At 41.8% G+C, this 19,795-nt stretch overlaps 1 protein-coding gene across 1 annotated transcript in view; it reads left to right on the top strand.

Annotated features, from left to right (window-relative positions):
- The window catches only part of ERN1 (endoplasmic reticulum to nucleus signaling 1), a 70,613-nt gene extending 54,369 nt beyond the window's left edge, over window positions 1-16,244 (top strand). Inside the window, exons 12-22 of the mRNA XM_088138261.1 lie at window positions 1,987-2,178; window positions 3,486-3,747; window positions 4,194-4,284; window positions 5,400-5,589; window positions 7,186-7,285; window positions 7,919-8,118; window positions 9,400-9,547; window positions 10,444-10,571; window positions 13,050-13,173; window positions 13,400-13,467; window positions 14,123-16,244. Of these exons, the coding sequence (XP_087994387.1) occupies window positions 1,987-2,178; window positions 3,486-3,747; window positions 4,194-4,284; window positions 5,400-5,589; window positions 7,186-7,285; window positions 7,919-8,118; window positions 9,400-9,547; window positions 10,444-10,571; window positions 13,050-13,173; window positions 13,400-13,467; window positions 14,123-14,329 (1,710 nt within the window). The 3' untranslated portion in view covers window positions 14,330-16,244. The remainder of the gene's footprint in view (window positions 1-1,986; window positions 2,179-3,485; window positions 3,748-4,193; window positions 4,285-5,399; window positions 5,590-7,185; window positions 7,286-7,918; window positions 8,119-9,399; window positions 9,548-10,443; window positions 10,572-13,049; window positions 13,174-13,399; window positions 13,468-14,122) is intronic.
- Window positions 16,245-19,795: the final 3,551 nt, after the last annotated feature.

Below are 19,795 nucleotides of genomic sequence, written 5' to 3'. Positions count from 1 at the left end.
TATTTCCACCCCCATGCTTCACAGTAGGTATGGTGTTCTTTGGATGCAACTCAGCATTCTCTCTCCTCCAAACACAACGAGTTGAGTTTAGACCAAAACGTTCTACTTTGGTTTCATCTGACCATATGACATTCTCCCAATCCTCTTCTGGATCATCCAAATGCTCTCTAGCAAACTTCAGACAGGCCCGGACCTGTACTGGCTTAAGCAGGGGGACACGTCTGGCACTGCAGGATTTGAGTCCCTGGTGGCATAGTGTGTTACTGATGGTAGCCTTTGTTACTTTGGTCCCAGCTCTCTGCAGGTCATTCACTAGGTCCCCCTGTGTGGTTCTGGGATTTTTGCTCACCGTTCTTGTAATCATTTTGACCCCACAGGGTGAGATCTTGCATGGAGCCCCAGATCGAGGGAGATTATCAGTGGTCTTGTATGTCTTCCATTTTCTAATTATTGTTCCCACAGTTGATTTCTTCACACCAAGCTGCTTGCCTATTGCAGATGCAGTCTTCCCAGCCTGGTGCAGGTCTACAATTTTGTTTCTGGTGTCCTTCAACAGCTCTTTGGTCTTGGCCCTAGTGGAGTTTGGAGTGTGACTGTTTGAGGTTGTGGACAGGTGTCTTTTATACTGATAACAAGGTCAAACAGGTGCCATTACTACAGGTAACGAGTGGAGGACAGAGGAGCCTCTTAAAGAAGTAGTTACAGGTCTGTGAGAGCCAGACATCTTGCTTGTTTGTAGGTGACCAAATACTTATTTTCCACCATGATTTGCAAATGAATTCTTTAAAAATCAGACAACGTGATTTTCTGGATTTTTTCCCCCATTTTGTCTCTTATAGTTGAGGTATACCTATGATGAAAATTACAGCCTCTCTCATCCTTTTAAGTCGGAGAACTTGCACAATTGGTGGCTGACTAAATACTTTTTTGCCCCACTGTATATCATCCTTAAGGGCCATACAGCCTTTTCAAATTGGCTTACATGCAAAATAAAGATAAACAGAAATATAAAATGAGTATCAATATCTCCAGAATTCCACAAAACTATCTAAAATCAGCAATAAAATAATAGAATTAAAAATTCTATTTAAAAATCAGTTAGAAACCCTAACCATTCAAATTAACCTGCTTAAAAGCAGATGTGAACAGTTGTTTTTTGACACACTTTCTAATATGCCAACAATGAGTTCCAGCATGATGCAGCTCCCACCAAAAAGTGGGTGCCACCAAATTAATGGGCCCTGTTGGTGGGCTTAAGACCAGAGCCAACCCTCACACTAGCTCATATGATTTGGCCATTACCTTGCCTCTTGGGCACTAATTCCTAGCTATATCTTCTTCCTATGTAACAACACCTCATTCAAAATGGAATCATTGCATTTCAGCCTCTAGGAGATGCACAAAAAGAGTTTGTGGCTCTCTTGGCAGGAATCAGTGATTTTATAGGTCTTGCAGAGGAATAGGAGACTCAGGGTGGGTGTGCTTCCTGTGTAACCTGTAAGCCCCCCACCCCCCAGTACCACCGGCATTGCTGAAGCTAAATTAAGCATGCCTGATCTCTGGATGGAAGTTCATTGGGGACCCTATGCAGGAATGGAATACCCAGTATTGATTGAGAAATATTGCTAGCCTACATTTGAAAGTAGACAGAAGAAATAGATCAGCTAGGAGGAGTTGGCTAACTTCTATATTGAATATAGAATTACCAAAATAATTTTCACAAATCTGAAATGTGAAATTTTCAACATTAAACTTGATTCTTAAAAACTTGTTATATTTGCTTAGGTATCATATTTTCGCTGGGGCAGTTTTCATACCCTCTTAGCAAGGGTTGAAAATCGTATCTTTGCATTATTTTCTCTAATTGTGTGCTAATTGTTCAAGAAACAAACCTTGTGGCTAACTTTGCATTGTAAGCAGCTGAGCTGTCATAACAAAGAAAGAAAAGGGGATCATTCAAATTAACGCAGTTCTTGGTTCTCTCAGGCAATTAATATGGCTGGAAGTCCTGGAAAAAATTTGCCCCACCCTGTTTCAGAGAATGCTGGAGAGACGACCAGTCCAACTACGCCCCGACCAGAGACTCCAGTTGATTCCATCCTGAAGGACTTTGCCACTGTTATCTTAAGCACTTTCCTGCTTGTTGGCTGGGTAGCTTTTGTTATCACATATCCCATGGTATGTGTGTAGTAATCATTTTAAACCAATATCAGTATTTGAATTAATTTTATGAACTCTTAAACCAGGAATGTCTTCATAATATAACAACAGTGAATGGTTGGGCATGGATAAGGAGGTACAGAAACGTTCAGTTTTTTGACAAAGAGCCTCTTAGAAGTCCCAGGTCCATCAATTTCTGCTTTCTAAGTGAAAAGTAAAATAAATATTTTTTAATACAAAAATATAGTTTGGATTAAATTACCAAGAATTTTCTACATAGTTGAGAACACATGAAACCAGACTTCAGTGGAGTTGGGTGCTCTGGTGTGAAAATTAAAGCCAACAATGATATTGTAGTTAACCATTACATAGGATATCTCTGTATCTGAAAATTTTGTACTGTTGAGCTTTTTTACAAAAGCTTTCCTCAACCAAGTGTCTCCCAATCTCTTGGTATTACAGTTCCCAGAATTCCCAGCCAGCATCTGGGAAAGCACTGGCTGAGGAAGACAGGTTTACATTGAGATTGATGAATAAATATAGAATAAATGTATGCTCTTTTCCTTCTGGATCCTTTAGATTTGTTCAGTTTACATCCTATCTTTTTACTAATAGAAACAGAGAGCTGGTTACAAAGCAGTACATTACAATATAGACAGTAAAACTTTGTAGATCTGTTGGCAAAGACAAAAAGCATAAAAAGCAGATTGAAGCTGCACCGACACAATTTATCATTGTCTTGATCAGAAACTTTTGCTTTCAATTTCAGTTATCCCAGCACAGTATCACACCATACCCTTAACCACTGGAAGATCACCTTTGGGTGGCCAGTGCTGCATTTAATAACTGGTGGAGAGGCTAAGGGCTGCATTTGGTCAGGAAAATAATTGTTGCATTGGGGAGGTCCACACGATGTACTAGGTGGGGCTGCAATTTTTGGTTTAGGGGACTGTTTGTAGAGATTGATCTGTTTTTCAGACTAAATTAAGTCTGTTTTACCACTAACATCCAGCTTTCATGTGTTTCTTGCTTCCAAACTGCAAGGGCTGTGTAAACCATATTCAGCAAGAGTTATAAGAACTTTCTGAGATTTCAGGAAAAGGAACTGGAAGATGCAGATTGCATCTCTGTCCTAACCCTTAACTAATCTTAAATCTAGGTGTCTTCATAATGCATAATTCAAAGTTGGCTTGTTTAAACTAAGCTATACTTAATATTAACTACATATGGAATTGAAAGCATGATGGGGAGGTAAGGAAAGGGAGGTCCCTATGAGGTCAATTAAGCTCATACATGTTGCTTAAGATTATTTTTTTCCTTTTAAGAGCATGCACCATCAGCAACAACGTCAGCATCAGCAGTTCCAGAAACAGATAGAAGAAAAGCTACAGTTGTTGAAGCAGCAGCCCTTCACACCTGCCATAGATCTTCCTCCCGAGGCAGAACTTCTGGATGGCTCTTGTGTCAGGCAAGATGGCTCAGCCACCAGTTCACCAAACATGTCGCCGAAGACATCAAACCACTCTGCGTATTCCAACATCTCTGCCTCTGATGTTGGAAGCTGCCTTTCCACTGAACCAGAAGGAGGTGATAAAACTCAACTAAGTAGGACTACGATTTAATGATATTTCCTTTCAGACCAAATGAGTCAGAATTGGGGGGTTGGGCACTGCATCTTTGCTATTTCTAAGTTCAAGTTTATATTAGTTGATCTAATCTGATTTTGAACATTGGATGCAAATCTCATACAACTGCACATTAAACCAAGTCTGCTTTCTCTAAAATGTAATTTAAATAGTTTTTGAGCACTTTTAGGCTGTTATTGTATTATTTGGATCTCCAAAATCATAGACACTTGTTTTCTGGTTTAGCCTTTGGCAGCAAGTAGGAAGGGGGTCATATTGGAGTGAGACAAAGGAAAAGAACTATGCTCCATGTACCTTCATTGTACAGACGGTATCTTCCGGTATGTCCTTGGATAGCATTAGGAATTGGAAATGGAATTGTTACATCATGTTTTCATGGTTTTTCAGATGGAAACTCAGGCACCATTGTGGTTGGAAAGATTTCATTCAATCCAAAGGATGTTCTCGGACATGGAGCTGAGGGAACAATTGTTTACAGGTAAAGCAGAAGACATATTTTCAGGGACTGGAAATATTTCATAATCCAGTGTTTCATTGATGCATTTATAATAAATTAATATAACTAGACAGCTGTCCATGCAGTTCTGTATATTGTTGAGGGAGAACAGCCTTTCTTACGTTCACCTTCATAGCATAAAATCCATGTTGATCTGGCTTTCTACTAATTGTGTGAACAGAGCCCTTTAGTCCATCAAGTGCAGTTCAGTGTAAGAACCTAAATTAAAGCATCCCTGACAGATGGCTGAGTAACCTCCACATGAACAGACCCTGTACACCATCACCTTTCTGGGTTATTGATTCCACTGTCAAGCTGTTTTTCCTAATATTCAGTCAGAATCTACCTTCCTGTAACTTAAATCCATTTTCATGTTGTACATTCTGGAATGATGGAACACAGGTCCTGATCTTTTTTCATGTTGCCCCTTCAGGTACTTGAAAAGTGCTACTATATCCCCCCTCAGTTATCTTTTCTCAAGACTAAACATCCCGATTCCTTCAATCTCTGTTCTTAAGCACTTAGTTTCTAGTTCCCTGACTATCCTTATTGTCTTTCTCTGAACCTGTTCCAGTTCCTAAAGTCTGGTGTTAAGAACAGGTCATGGTTCTCAAGATGAGATCTGACTAATGCAGAGTAAAGTGGAATGATTATTTGTCCTGACCTGGAAACTATACATTTATTGGTGCTGCCTAAAATTACCTTGGTCAGTTTCTGCTACATAGTGGAGCATTTCTACGTACCTTTGTCTGGCACTAAAAGTTATTTTTTCATAAGCTTCTGAGGCCCTTTCCAGACACCAGGGCTACGTGGATCCACACACAGTGCCAGCTGTACAACCCTGTGGATCTTCTAGAGCTCTTTGACAGCCAAGCTGAATAACTTCCAGCCTGGCCACTGCTCCAGAGAGTTTTGCAGAATTTCCTCTGGAGCTGCTGAGCAGGCAGTTTCTCTGGCAGGAACTCCTTGCCTTGCCTCCCTACTCCTCAGAGTTTTCCTTCCTCCCCTTCTTGTGCCTTCTCTCTGTCCTTCCTGATTGCTCCGAGGTATGCTTAAATGTTAAGTCATTGCCCTGTTGGACATTGGAATATTTACAGGGGCACGTTTGACAACAGAGATGTTGCTGTGAAGAGAATTCTCCCTGAATGTTTCAGCTTTGCTGACCGGGAGGTCCAGCTGCTGCGTGAATCTGACGAACACCCTAATGTAATCCGCTATTTCTGCACAGAGAGGGACCGTCAGTTCCAGTATATTGCTCTGGAACTCTGTGCTGCCACTTTACAAGAGGTAAGCCTGAATATTTATTTATTTATTTATTTATTTATTTATTTATTTATTTATACACACACACACACACACACACACACACACATATATATATATACACACATATATACACACACACATACACACACATACATACATATATATATATATATACATACATACATACACATACATACACACTCACATATACATACACACATACACACATACACACACACACACCTGCAAGAGTTTCTGGCAAAGAAATCCAGAGAAATTCTATACTTTCAGTGCAGCAAAGGACAGTTGCTCACAAACAGTGCAGTGGCTCTAGAATATTAGATTGCTTTTCTTCTAAGTCTGGTTTATAGTTGTGATTTTCTTCCTTTCAAGAGATAAAGAAAATACATAGCTTCCAAGGAATTCCCTATGGTAGTCAATTAGGCTTTCATTAGTGGTCATCTAGATTTGTACCACAGCACTCAGGAAGCCTTATCCGACATGGCCAGTGGCCGAGCGTAGCCACTGCTGCAACACAGGAGCCACTCACTCTGAGTTACAGAGTTGATTCTCACCCAAGATTTCCCAAGCAGAATCTCTCCCAGCTCCTATAGAATTGATTCTCACCAAGCCTACTATCAAAACACCCACAAGCAGGCGGAGCTCTATGGGCTGATTTTCCTCCCATCCAAAGAATAAAAAAATTATTCCACCTCTGTGAACTGTTTACATGCTATGTATGTTGTTAGAAACAATGTACAAGTAGTCCTCACTTACTGACCACTGGAAAAGGGATCATATATTTGAAACATGCAGCCACATCTGCCTTTGCACAAGTCTCATGGACCACCTCCTTGTGGCTGCTTGATTCCTCTTGGACCTCCCCTTTGCTTTCCTGTCCAAATCCAGTCTGCTGGTGAAACTCCCCAACCCCTTTCCCCATTGGCTGAGTGTGCCAACCAAAACAAATCCTATGGTACCCTCAAGCTGCCTCCTCCTCTGGTAGCTACAGGCAGCATGCCAGCAGGACATCGTCCAGGCTTTCTCCCCTTTGCGTCTCACCAGGAATCTTTCTGGCTCTCCTTTAACTCGAAGGCTTTGCCTCTTACCTTTCGTGCTCTCAAGTAAACTTTCTGTCTCTCTCCCTTTAAAGCATTGACTCCTATACCCCTTGCATCCTTAGGTTACCTCTTCCTCTCTTTCCTGCCCAGTGTCTCCAGGCCAATCTGCTGCTGCTTCTCTCCCTCTGTCTATCGCTTTATGTCCAATCTGCTATTGTCTGGTGGAGTCCCTGAACCCACAGCCCCGCAACAGAATCTTGTTTCCTGTGTTTTTGCCTCCTTCCAACTGCAGAGCTGTGCAACTAGATTTTTAATACCCAAGCTTTTCAGAGCAAGCCCCCACCAGTTTACACCAGATTCATTTGGGTTACACAAATATTTGGGAACTGTAGCCCCAACACCTGAAGGTCATTTGGTTACCTCTGCTACAGAAGCTATATAACCCAGTCATGTGCATGCTTACCCAGAAACAAATCACTACTTGATCTGTTTTCTAGAGAGATTACAGAGCATTGCAGCCTTCAACTCATTCTGATTTTGTGTATGTGTATTTTAGTATGTGGAGCAGAAGGACTTTGGTGATCATGGTTTGCAGCCAATCATCCTCTTACAGCAGACCATGTCTGGTCTTGCTTATCTTCACTCTCTCAATATAGGTAAGACCTTTTATTTTAAGGGGCAACTTTCTTGCTGCATTTCCTGAGGAAAGAATTAAAGGCTTAGCATGGAAGGGGGGCCGGATAATATTTTTCATGAAGTCCAGGCAACTTCTGGGGTTGTGAGATGGAAAGTAAACAAGTTGAGGAAAGAGCTACTGTTTTGTCTGATGCCAACGTTACATATTTGGCTGGAAGTTGATGAGAAGATGAGAGGTCAGCATAATGAGGGGAAGCTAAAGAACAGAACAGATCCTTTGGTGAGCTGTATACCCCATGAAGTATGGGGTTGGCTGTCTTCTCATCTCTGTAAAAGGAAAATGGGAAAGTTACATGTTAATAAAACAAGGTCATTTCTGCACTAGTGACTTTATATCATTACCGCAATGGCTGGGGGATGCTACAAAGAGTCTGTCTTTGTAGCATCCCTCAGCCATTGTCGTAACAATATAAAGCCTATACTCAGGACTGTTATAGTGGCACCACAGCATTTGGATGACGGTAGATGATGCCATAAATCACCAGTGTGGGAATGACCCAGGTCTATAATAAGACTGGTTTTTGAGATGAGCACTTGAAGCAGTCAGAGGACTCTTCTTCTCATTTAGCGTCTTCCCAATGCCTTCCTCTTAGTCCACAGAGACCTGAAGCCCCACAATATCCTCATCTCTATGCCGAATGCCCATGGCAAGGTAAAAGCCATGATTTCTGACTTTGGCCTCTGCAAGAAGCTTGCGGTCGGCAGGCACAGTTTTAGCCGCCGGTCTGGAGTACCGGGCACTGAAGGTTGGATCGCTCCGGAGATACTGAGTGAGGACTGCAAAGAGAACCCAGTAAGTTGGAAGCCTTTCGCTCACTTGTTCCAGATCTTTTTTGCTGGGGTTTCCTTGAATAGGGCTTTGAAATAGGGCACACGTTCATGTAATGGCCTCTTTTTTCTTTCTCTCACGTGAAAAAGGCGAGAAGCAAGGCAGGATTTCCTGCAGAAGTTTGAAAGTAGCACCTCTAGGACAGAGTTTTCCTTCTTAACAAGAAAGTCAGGGAGATCTGATCCTTCTTTAGAATAAAGTCAATCTTTATTACGGTCCTAGACCAGCCTAAGTCTCTTTAGATAAGTGTAGATCTTGGAGTTCAATCAGGAATTCCTTTTGGGGTGAAGAAAATGGAGGAGGGGCGAGGAAGGAGTGCTTCCAATATCTCCTTGGATCAATTGGGAGAATCAAGTCAACAATAACCTGACCTTATTGTTTTGGGTTTCAGCAAAATGCTGTAAAACAGTAGAGATGGATCTGTTATTGCTGAATTTTTTTTACAGTATTTTACAGTTCCAGCTTCTTCTCTTGTCTTTTTAAAGTTTAAAATCTTTCAAAACCTGCTTAGGTTCTATAGATTTCAGTTTTAGAGTGAATTAATAAATTGAAATCAAAGCAGCTGTTCTCATCCCTAATACAGCATTCAAGGATGAATAGCTGCTTACATTATTAGACTGAGCCTTTCAATTTAGCAGAGCACCATACAGTGATTTGATTTGATTTAAACTCAAGATATTTATTTCCTTTGTGTTGAGTTGTATGTCACAACTAGAGCTGCATGTTGAGAAATAAGGTGCATGTTTTATTGCTGAGTAAAGAAAAATTTTCAGATGTGTTTTGAACAAAAAAAAGAAAAGGAGGACACTCAGAAAAGTAGTTCAGGGAAAGGGGATAAACATTAAAAATTTCAAGAAAGTCCCTTGTGTCAAATAGTATTGTACTCTCAATACAAAAATATCTTATATTCTTTTGAAATTAAAAAAGTTTTAAATTTTGATTACCTAATATGTATTTGGCTAAATGCCAAGTTTTGGTTTGTGCAATGCAAACTCTGTACAAATTCTGTAAATTTTATTTAACCCATTCTTTATTTTTAGAATTTCAGTAAGGAACTGTAAGTAATCTATTTAAAATTCTCATATTTCTTACATCCTGGAAATGTATCTTTCTTTATATACCCAACATTTGTTTGTTTATTTGCTGGATTTTTAAGGCTGCCCAACTCCAAAAAGCTGCTGGGCAGCTTACAACATTGTTGAAGATACTGTGTGGTGATCTTTTTTGAAAATGGTTCTCTTGCAGACCCACACGGTGGATATTTTTTCAGCTGGATGCGTTTTCTACTATGTGATATCTGAAGGCAACCATCCCTTTGGCAAATCCCTGCAGCGGCAAGCCAACATTTTACTCGGCGCGTACAGTCTGGATTTCCTAGATCCAGAGAACCATGGTGAGCAGGTTACGGTTCCCTTGTTGCTGTGGTTGCTGGTTTCATTATTACTGTCGTCCTTGTTTGTGGCATGCATACCTTCACTTGTCCAGCATGGGTCTGTATGCTGCGGGTGAAATCTGTTGATTGACTTGGAGTTGTATGTTGCATTCAGGAATTTTCTGTGTGTATTGTATGGAAGGTGTGGTAGAATCTCACTGAGTTCTGTAGAAGGCTGCTGAATTCAACGGTGGATTTTTTTTGTGTCTTAACTTGGTTTGTTCAAAGACTGGGTTCATACAGCATACTAAATTGAAGCACAGGCCTTTTAAAAAAAACCCTAATGGCAATAGGTATGGGTATAGGTTTCTGTAAATTATGTCTCACCGTGTTTATGGGAGAGACACTCTTCGTCTGGCTCCTCTGATGAGACCTGTCCAGTATGGTTGAACCTCTGGCATAGCTCTCATCCTCCTTGAAATACGCAAGCCCCACAACCACATCAAGGTAGTGCCTCACTGCGGTGGTGTTGTTGTTGTTATGGCTCCCAAACAGCTGAACCACAGCAATCCAAACGCACATTAGCTCTAATCTAGTGCATTGTGCAAATCCCGCCAAAGTGGACTGGATTGCATTTGGATGACGCAGCAAACTGTACTTTGGCTTACCGATGAAGCAGTAGCGTTCTGGTCCAGGTGACTTTGATGGCCATCAGCTCTTCCTGCAGGAGCAGTTAACAAGACACAGGCAAAGCCACCCAGAATGTATCCATATGTTATCCAAATCAGCCGTAGAAGGAACCGATCATTGTTTTTTCTGATCACTGGGATTGTAGATTTTGGTTTGCTGTGTCTTCTAAGGAGGAAAATACTAGGCCTGTAAAAGTTTCTGAATAAGCCAGTTTGTTTTTTTCACAGAGGACATTGTTGCACGTGACTTGATAGAGCAAATGATAAATACGGATCCTCAGAAACGACCTTCAGCTAATTGTGTCCTGAAGCACCCCTTTTTCTGGATCTTAGAGAAGCAGCTTCAATTTTTCCAGGTTGGTCATGATTTTTTCTGTCAGCTATTTAATTTTGTATACTATAACTCTGAATTAGATTGCACTCAGAAATACAGGTAATTCTTGGATTATGACAGCAGTTGGGACTGCATCACTTAGTGATGACAATCCGGGCAGTCCCAATTGCCATTGTAACCCCAAGACGCACAGGTCATTAAGCAGAAAGCGGTGGGAGTCCCCAGTAAGGAGCGTTGGGGTGCCGCAAGGGGGTGGGGGTGCTGGGGGAAGCCCTGGGAAGGATGGCGCAGGCCATTTGTGGGTTGGGGGAGGCCGGGGGAGGGCTTGGGAGGCCTGATGCAGGCCACATGTGGGCACAGGAAGGCGGGAAGGTGGATGGTATGGCATGAGTGCAGGAAGGCCAGAGGGTGAAGATTTGCAGCTTTCCTTGCCGGCTTCCCCATTGACGTTGCTTCAAACAGTCACTGAACGAGTGGTCAGTAAGCAAGGACTACCTGTAGCACTTCATACTTTCTCTTGCTTAGGATGTGTGAATGATGCCTTGATTAATGGTCTGAATAAATTATGCAGAATAATAATGCTAATAGAATGAACTATGCAAAATTTGCAATTTGTACCAGTTAACTCTCTCTACATCTATGCAGGCTGCAGAATTCATATTTTTTGTGAGAGCAGTTTAAACAGCTTGGAAATCTACATTTTAATTGACTCTTTTGGTGTAGAGTACATCCTCATCTATAAAGCATTTATAGATAAATATAGCAACTAATTATTTCACTAAATGTATATGTTATATAATATACGATAATATTATATAATTATATGCTTCAGAGTACAGATTGAACCCTTTCTAACTCTTTTGGAGATTAAATACCAAGGACCATAGACTAGAATTATTTCCTTACCTCTCCTGATCTCAGGACCCCCCTTGCACTAAAGAACTGCTCTCGTTGGTTTAGCCACAGCTTTTGAGGCACTGCTGCCAGTTGTTGGGTGCCTACTTGCCCTTTGAAGGAAGGAAGGTACCTGTAGGGCAGGTCCCTTTCTCAATTTCTGGTGCTTCCTCTTTTGCTCATGGTCATGAGCTTGATCAAAGCATAGATGCTGCTATCATATTATGGGGAAAAAACCAAGGATGTAGTGAAAGCAACCATAGCATTTTTTTATTTGCCCATTGGAGAAGCTATTGAGGCCCCACCTCTCCAAGCCTGTGGTAGTGGCACTTCTGAAGACCACGAGAGAGGCAGAGGCAGAGCCTGTGGGGTGGCTCTCTTGGTTGCTAGAATGCTGCCTTATAGGTGAAGCACAGATGACATGACTTAGGTACAGGTAGTCCTCAAGTTATGGCCATTTGTTCAGTGACAATTCAAAGTTATGGCGGTACATGAATGGTACTTATACCTGGTCCCCGAGTTACGGACATTGCAGTGCCCCCATGGTCACGTGATCAAAATTTGTGTGCTTGGCAGCCCACCCACACTTACGACCGCAGGGGCACTTCAACTCCCCCCACCTGCCTATCTCTCCTCTATCTGTGCCCTTTTGGCCCCCTGCACTGACCAGCTGACCTTCGCCCTCTTCTTGCTCCTGCTGTTGACCAGGCATCCCCAGCCTAGCTGCATGAGGCTTTCTTCCCAAGGTCATGTGTGGCAATTTCCTCACGAGACCTGGGGAAGAAGGCCTAACATGGCCAGCAGCTGCCTCACGAAGGGCTAGGCCAGGCACACCTTGTCAGCAGTGGGAGCAAGAAGATGATGAAGGTCAGCTGGGGTGGCAGAGCGCAGGGCAGCAGGGGCCTCGGAATGCAGGGTGGTGAGGGCAGCTGGGGCTTCCTGGGCAGCTTTGTCCTATGCCACATTGCACTGCTGGGCCAGGCTGGGGCAGCTGGGGCTTCCTGGGGCAGCTGGGGCTTCGCGCCACGCTGCTGCAGCTTCACACTGCGCTGCGGCTTAGGGACTTCTTGCAGCCCCAGAGCTGTGGCGTGCCAAGAAGCCCCAGAGCTGCAGCATGGCAAGCAGGCCCAGAGCTGCATGGTTCTGGGGCTGCTTGCTGCCCCGCAAGGCAGGGTGTAGGGCGGCCAAAAGGGCAGAGATGGGGTGGATAGGCAGTTGTGAGGAGTTGAAGGGGAGGCATCCCTTACCTTGGAAGAACTGAGGCTCGGGGCTGGGAGGGACCAAGCCAGGAAAGGCTTGGACTGGGATGGGTCCTCAGCTAACAACTGGCAGAATTCAGTTAACAACAGCAACAGGGAGTTCCAGGATTGCTGTTGCTAAGTGATGCAGTCACGTGACATCACTTAGCGATGGAAATTCTGGTCCCAACTGCCATCATAACTCAAGGACTACCTGTACTTTCTATCCAGGTCTGTAGGGCCAAAGACTTTGGAAGGAAGAGGCATCTGCTGCTTCCAGTAGCCTTAGGAAGGGAAAGAAATGGGTGGGAGCCCATATATCCTGGAGCCAAACCTGATGTGCTGTAAATATCTGATATTAACTGCAGGATGTGAGTGACCGAATAGAAAAAGAATCTTTAGATGGTCCAATAGTGAAGGAGCTGGAGAGAGGAGGAAGAGCTGTGGTGAAGATGGACTGGAGAGAGCACATAACCGTCCCTCTACAGACAGGTTCAACTTTATTTTCCTTACCTTCGGAGAGAATTAGTTGCTGCTCTTGAAGCTTGACATTAACATTCAGGTCACTCATCATGTGTACATTTAAAAGAAAAAGACTAGCCTGTGTAAAGACAGATCCAACTGTTATATTGTTTTACTTGTCTAGAAAGCAAGAAGGAAAAAAATAGCCACAGAGGCAGTTATTTTTAAATGTCATAATTTGAATGTCTCTTTGCAGATCTTCGAAAATTCCGATCCTATAAAGGGGGCTCAGTAAGAGATCTCCTGCGGGCAATGAGGAACAAGGTACGTGTGTTTGGAGAAGCTGATTGCTTCTCGGATGCGCCTCTGGCTTCTAAATATGGGGAATCATGCCAAGATGCTGATTCATTGTCACAGTTCCCTCTCCTGTTCACATAAATTGCCTTTCAGCTGCCTAGGAACAGTTCTGATCATGCCTTTTCTAAAATTTCTATTTGAATAAGATATTTCTGTGGGGCTAAATAAATAAGCTGCAGAAGATCGATTAAAAGAACGTTTAATGTCAATATGAAAGGCAGAGTTCCCTGAAGTGACCTTGAGCAACAGCTCTAGAAGAGGACGTATTGTCTCCTGATCAGTTTTCCCCAGTGGAGGAAGCACACAGGGGCACTGATCTTTTTCTCCAGCAGAGTAAATAACAGTTGCGAGGGGCTGCAAGACCATGAAAATGGCAGTGGGCAAAAAGAAATAAAGCCTTCCTTTTCCAACAGAAGACCAAGTAGAGCGGTTCTTCTTTAAAAAATACTCAGGAAACTCAAAGGTTTCCCCTATCTTAGATATCCTGACCTGACAAAAATTTGAGAACGCTCGATATAATATTGCAGGCAAACTATTACAAAAGACTACATTTTAAAAATGTGGATTACTTATAAACGTAAGCCAGCCTGTGCCTATCTTTGTCCCTTTCTTCTTCTTACAGAAACATCACTATCGAGAATTGCCTCCAGAGGTGCAGGAGACCCTGGGATCTGTCCCAGATGATTTTGTATGCTACTTTACGTCGCGCTTTCCCCATCTTTTGCTGCACACCTACAATGCTATGCGCATCTGCTGCTCAGAAAGACTGTTCCAGCCTTATTATGTGCAGAACTCAGCCGGGCAGAATTTTCCAGGAGATGCTGTTTGACGGCTGGAGTCGTCTTGTACATCCGGGGCTGAGCAATCAGCCTGCCTTAGCAGAGTCACTAGACAGACTGTAAAGGAGTAAACCAAACCAAACCAAACTCTTTGGAGACAGACAGACTTCTCAAATGTGCCTTGTACTCTGCCTGCTCTGACTCAGGAACAAAATTCCAGGTTGGAATCGAATCGAAGAAAGAAGGAACGGTAGTAGGACACGGGTTTCTAAAGCAGGAGCAGTCAGACGGAGTTCCTAGGAAGAAAAGCAAGGTGGACATCATGATTCCAAAGACACCTGTCCTGTAGGGTCTTCTAATCCTGGCATTCAGGCCTTTTTACTGCACAGAATGGTTTTTAAAAAACAATTGAAACTATGACATTGCCAAGCACCTTTTGGATCTCAGGAAGGATCCTTTTAACTGTAGCATGCCGTCTCTGTCCATGATGTACCACTGCCAGCTTGTGTACTTGAAGCAGATAGGAAATAATTTTGAAAGGGTATGTTGTAGCTTCAACGTGCTGGATCCAACACAAAAAATGTGCCCCCCGCTCCCTGATACTGGTCTCCAAATACTTTTGTGCAGATCTAAACTTGTCCTTGAAATCACCCATAGGCGACTTCTGTACAGAGCTGCTAGCTTACAGATACGCAATCGTAACGTTAAATACTACAGAGATGGAGAAATCTATTCCAGTGCTATTTCAGGTTTCTTTTCAAGAATGTGAGTGTTACTGAAATGCAAAATTGACAAAGTGCTTTATTTCATTTGTCAGATTAAGGTGGTAATCATATACTCTATGCCCGTGTTTCTCGACCATGGGAACTTTAAGATGCGTGGACTTCAACTCCCAGAATTCCCTAGCCAGCATGCTGGCTAGGGAATTCTGGGAGTTGAAGTCCACGCATCTTAAAGTTGTCAAGGTTGAAAAACACTGCTCTATGCCCTTCTCTGGGATTGCTACTGAATTCAGTGGGGCTTGTTTCTGAGTAGACAAGTATAGGATTGCACTGTAAGATGTTCAACCAAATGAACAGTTAGTAGGAGAAAATAGACCTGGATATAAATTACCCTTTAAAAAATACAGTGAAACCAGGCACATGGTTACTGGGGTCCTGTTAGGTCCTTCAAACCCAGTTTTCTTTACACACAGGCTCTCATGGGAAGCTAAATGAATGGATTTGCTTCCCATTCGGAAGGATGTGGTTTTCCTTTCCAGTGTCTCTTTAAAACTAGGTTGTGTAGTTTTGTATGTGCAGAACAAATAAGAATCCCCAACAGCGTGCTCCAAAGTTGACCTATTTGTGATGTTCTTTTACAAAATATTTATTTTGTGTATTTATATTTATTTAATTTTTACCACAAGTTAGTACCGCATTGAAAATGGTACAGGTGAAAGCATGCCAAATTGCTCCTTTTTCTAATAAAACAAAGCCCTCTTTGGGGTAGTAATTGTTTTAAAAAAATAAACATGGAGAGGGAAAAACATAGAAAGCATCTTTTCCATTGACTTGTTAACTTTCATTCAATCCAGATAAAAATGTTTTAAAATAAGGAGGTTTTTAATCTGTGTTCCTGTGTTCTTTGTGTGTCTTAAATAAGTTAACTATTAATGGCTAATTGTGTGATTGGGCATTAACATGGGGACTTGGTTTCTGCTTTGTCTTTTGTCCTGTTCATCTGGGGCCTTCTATTACAGGGAGATTTGTTTTCCTAGTTTTATGATAGACAACGAATATTAAGGTAAGATATCCAAAGAGAGAGATTACAGGATTTCAAAGCTTGAAAATAATGATAGTCTTAACCTAATTTAATTCAAATCATATTTCATATTTTTGTAGTTCTATTTGTACAGTTCTTTTATATTTCTTCTGAATAAGAACTTCACACGAATCAAGAATAAAAGTAGATTTTGAAACAGTTGTATATTGTCCTTTATTTCAACTTTCTGTGCACAACCCCTTTTTCACCTGAATTTAGACTGAATCCTTTCTTTTTTATACCCTTCTGCAGCACTTCCATTACTACTAAGAATGAAAAGCATTCTTCTTACCTACACAGCCTTTGCAAACCAAGGTCCTGACCAGAATTTGTCATAAATTCAAGCATCAAGGTTGAAACAAATGGCTAGAGGATAAATCAATAATCATGTTGCTTTTCTGATCCATATGGACTATATACAATGGTCACCTACTATGGAAAGTTACACTAAGAGGAGAAGAAGGATCTATGTGTCTATACAACAATATTTCTACACATAATCGTATTGCAAAATTTTAATCCCATTATAATTTATTCTTTTCAGACCACGGTGAAGAGATTTATACAAAAATTTTCACACAAAAGTTTACTTGGTAGAAGGAACACTGTTGCTCCATCTTGCAAAAAAAATTCCAAAATTGCAAATGGGTAAGACCTTTATTTGACTCAATCAAAACTATATTAAAGAATCAAGTTCAATAATAATATTTTTTAAAATATTCAAAAGAGCTTTTAAATCATCTGTTAGATTTCCATAAAATAAGGATTGTCTGATATGTATAGCTTCTGGAAAGTCTGGTTCATATCTTCAAATCTGTTACATGAAAGACTGCATTCATTTGGATACTTGATATATAATAATGCTTTTTAAATCATTATTCCCAACTGAGCCAGTATATACTAAGGTCATGTGCTTTCCCCTTATTCCCAGGAAGACTCCCAAATTACGCACCAGGTCTTATCAGGATAGTGCAACTCCATCCAAAACCAAAGATGGAAACTCTTCAATTGCCAGACTTGGACTCCCCAGCATCCACTGCCACTCAATCTTAGTAGACTTGAGTCAAAGCCTGTTCTCCATCCCGATCCCCAAAGCCTCCAGATCAATGTTTCTCAACCTTGGCCGCTTGATGATGTGTGGACTTCAACTCCCAGAATTCCCCAGCCAGCATGAATTCTGAGAGTTGAAGTCCACACATCATCAAGCGGCCAAGGTTGAGAAACGCTGCTCTAGATGCTGGGACAGATCCTTGACAGACTCACTGGGTCAGCCAGGGTTGGAGATACACAATGATCATCGCGCATGCTGAAGATACAGCACCCCGTGTTAAGGGATGACTTCCCCCAGTGGCTTCATGTAGATGCTCAAAAGGAGCAGGGAGCAGGTAGAGCCTGGTGGCACCCCACAAACCAGAGATCTAGGGCTGGACCACAGTTCTGGAGGAAGAAGGAAAACTACTGCTCACTATAGCTCCCATATATGCCTTCATTGGAATATTTTTGTAATTAATCTGTACCAATGGCATGTTCCTTCCTCAAAATCATACCAATCTCCTCTTTGAATGCTGCATTTAGCGATACTGCAGCATCTTTTAGAGCTTAGTCCATAGCTTTTTCCGAGCCCACATATCACTACTTCTGATAATCCTGTTCTGCATCCTCTCCTGAAATAAATCTTTACATAACATTATAATGTACTCTTTCTATTTCACTGGCTAGCAACTGATAATTTAGCTCAAATGCCATAGCCTTGCTTTTTACATTCTTGAAGCAATATATAGATGCAACAGAAAACAGTTGTGGATAGATATTAATGAAGGGGTGATTGGTGGCCTGTGATTTTTGTTCTTTGCTCGTCATCAATTGCTTATATTCCTCTCCTCTGACAAACTAATTCATAGCCTTGTTTCTGGATAAATGTGGAGAGGTTATGAACCCAGATACAGAAAACTAATGTTTAATGTAAGGTACAGATATCTAAATTGCAGTTAATGGTTGGAGACACAAACAGAAGGAAAGGGAAGGATGTGGCACTAGCAAGTCTTCTCACAATGCTTTACATTCATATTTAGAAATTATTTTATCTTATTCTCTTTTGCATTTCATTCTTTTAACAATAAAATATCAAATTTAAAAAAAAGAAAGAAAACTCGACTCCCTTAAGAGCTGCAAAGAAAATATGGGTAAGTAGTTCTTCAGGCCCATTTTTACCCATGTGGTGCTTTTTAGTTCTTCTAGTTTTGCAAGTGGCTCCAGACAATCTATAGGCTTTTGTCACCAACCATCTCAACCACATTTAATTCTGTAAAAAAATACCTGTGAGATAGGTTAGGTTGAAAGAACAATAGCTAACCAAAGGTCACCCTATGATAAGCAGGGATTTGAACATGTGGACTGCTGGTCTCCATATGAAACCATTCACTGCCTCATCGTCTTGTGTTTCTACAACTCCAAGCAGAGCTTGTGCTTCAGCAGCTACAGCTGTACTAGACAGCAAAACCAATCCAACGAAGAAAAGCTCAAATCTAGCAAGACAAGCTTCTCATCATAGAGAGAAAGTGGCTCAGATCTAAATATATGATCAAGTGCAGCTTCCAACTGGTTTTCAAAGGCAGCCCCATGTAGAGCACATTGCAATAGTCTAGATGGGACATGTCAAGGGCATGAGTGACTGTAGCCGCAAACTGACTGCTTTCTCAACAGCCAAAAAAGGAAGATTGGAGACTGGATGAAATGTGTCCAGGAGCATTGGATCCATTCCCTGCTTCAGCTTGGCTCCAACCATGTGACATCTCCTGGGAGGGCTTCGCCAACCTGGAGGGGCATGGATCTAAATATAGATGGCACCACCCTTACAGCACTGAGGGTTCTGTTCACTTCCTTGGGAATAACAGGTTCCAACTCAGCACAGATAGCCACATCAGACTTGCCCCAGTCATATCCGAGGGATCTGCACAGAGTCTAACATTACATATGAACAATTTTATCCAAGGATACCTAGAATAGTCTCCAACACAGCTTTGTAGATGTTCCTCTGCTCCCTCCTTCCCTAGGAGGGATCAGGTTATTCTGAATAAGGCCATTGGATAGCTATCTGCAGATGTGATAACAGCACAATAGTTATGTTTTGCAACTCTTATAGCCACAAGGTAGTCCTTAAGAAAGGATCTCACCATGTTCAGTCAGTTCACTCCTCATTTTCCTCCACTGACACTCTTTTCTCCAGGCATCTTTTCTGTCATTTAATTTTCTGGAGTTTCTCATAAAGCCAGGAAGATCTACAGGATCTATGGACAGAGAGTGGCCACACAGATGTAAAGTCATGGCCACCCCTTCATTCCAGGCAGTAATGTGGGCCTCAACTGAACCATGTATCAGAGCCTCAGGAATAACCCAAGTGCCTTCTGAAACCCAACAGAGTTCATGTGTCTGCACCTGATGCCACATATTAATTACCAATATTTTGCAGTAGGTGGCGATACGGAACCATTGTTCAGCATTTCAGAAGAAAAAAAAGTCAAATACATCTGCCTAACTTCAGTGAAGAAAGTAATAAGGTAAATCTTGCAAGGGATAACGTTGTCTGATCCAATAAAAAATTAAGATCTAATGATGTTCATTCAGAAATTAAAACAGATACTTAGGGGAAAAAAGGCTGAATTGGCCAATTGGCCAAACAATCAACATTTCCTCACTACTTTCAAATTTTAGGG

The sequence above is a fragment of the Python bivittatus genome, unplaced genomic scaffold, assembly GCF_059951505.1.
Source record: "Python bivittatus isolate LINGU-HERP-01145 unplaced genomic scaffold, Pbiv_v1 ctg000220_np1212, whole genome shotgun sequence".
NCBI classification, from domain to species: Eukaryota; Metazoa; Chordata; class Lepidosauria; order Squamata; family Pythonidae; genus Python; species Python bivittatus.
This window is presented reverse-complemented; position numbering and strand designations above follow the sequence as displayed.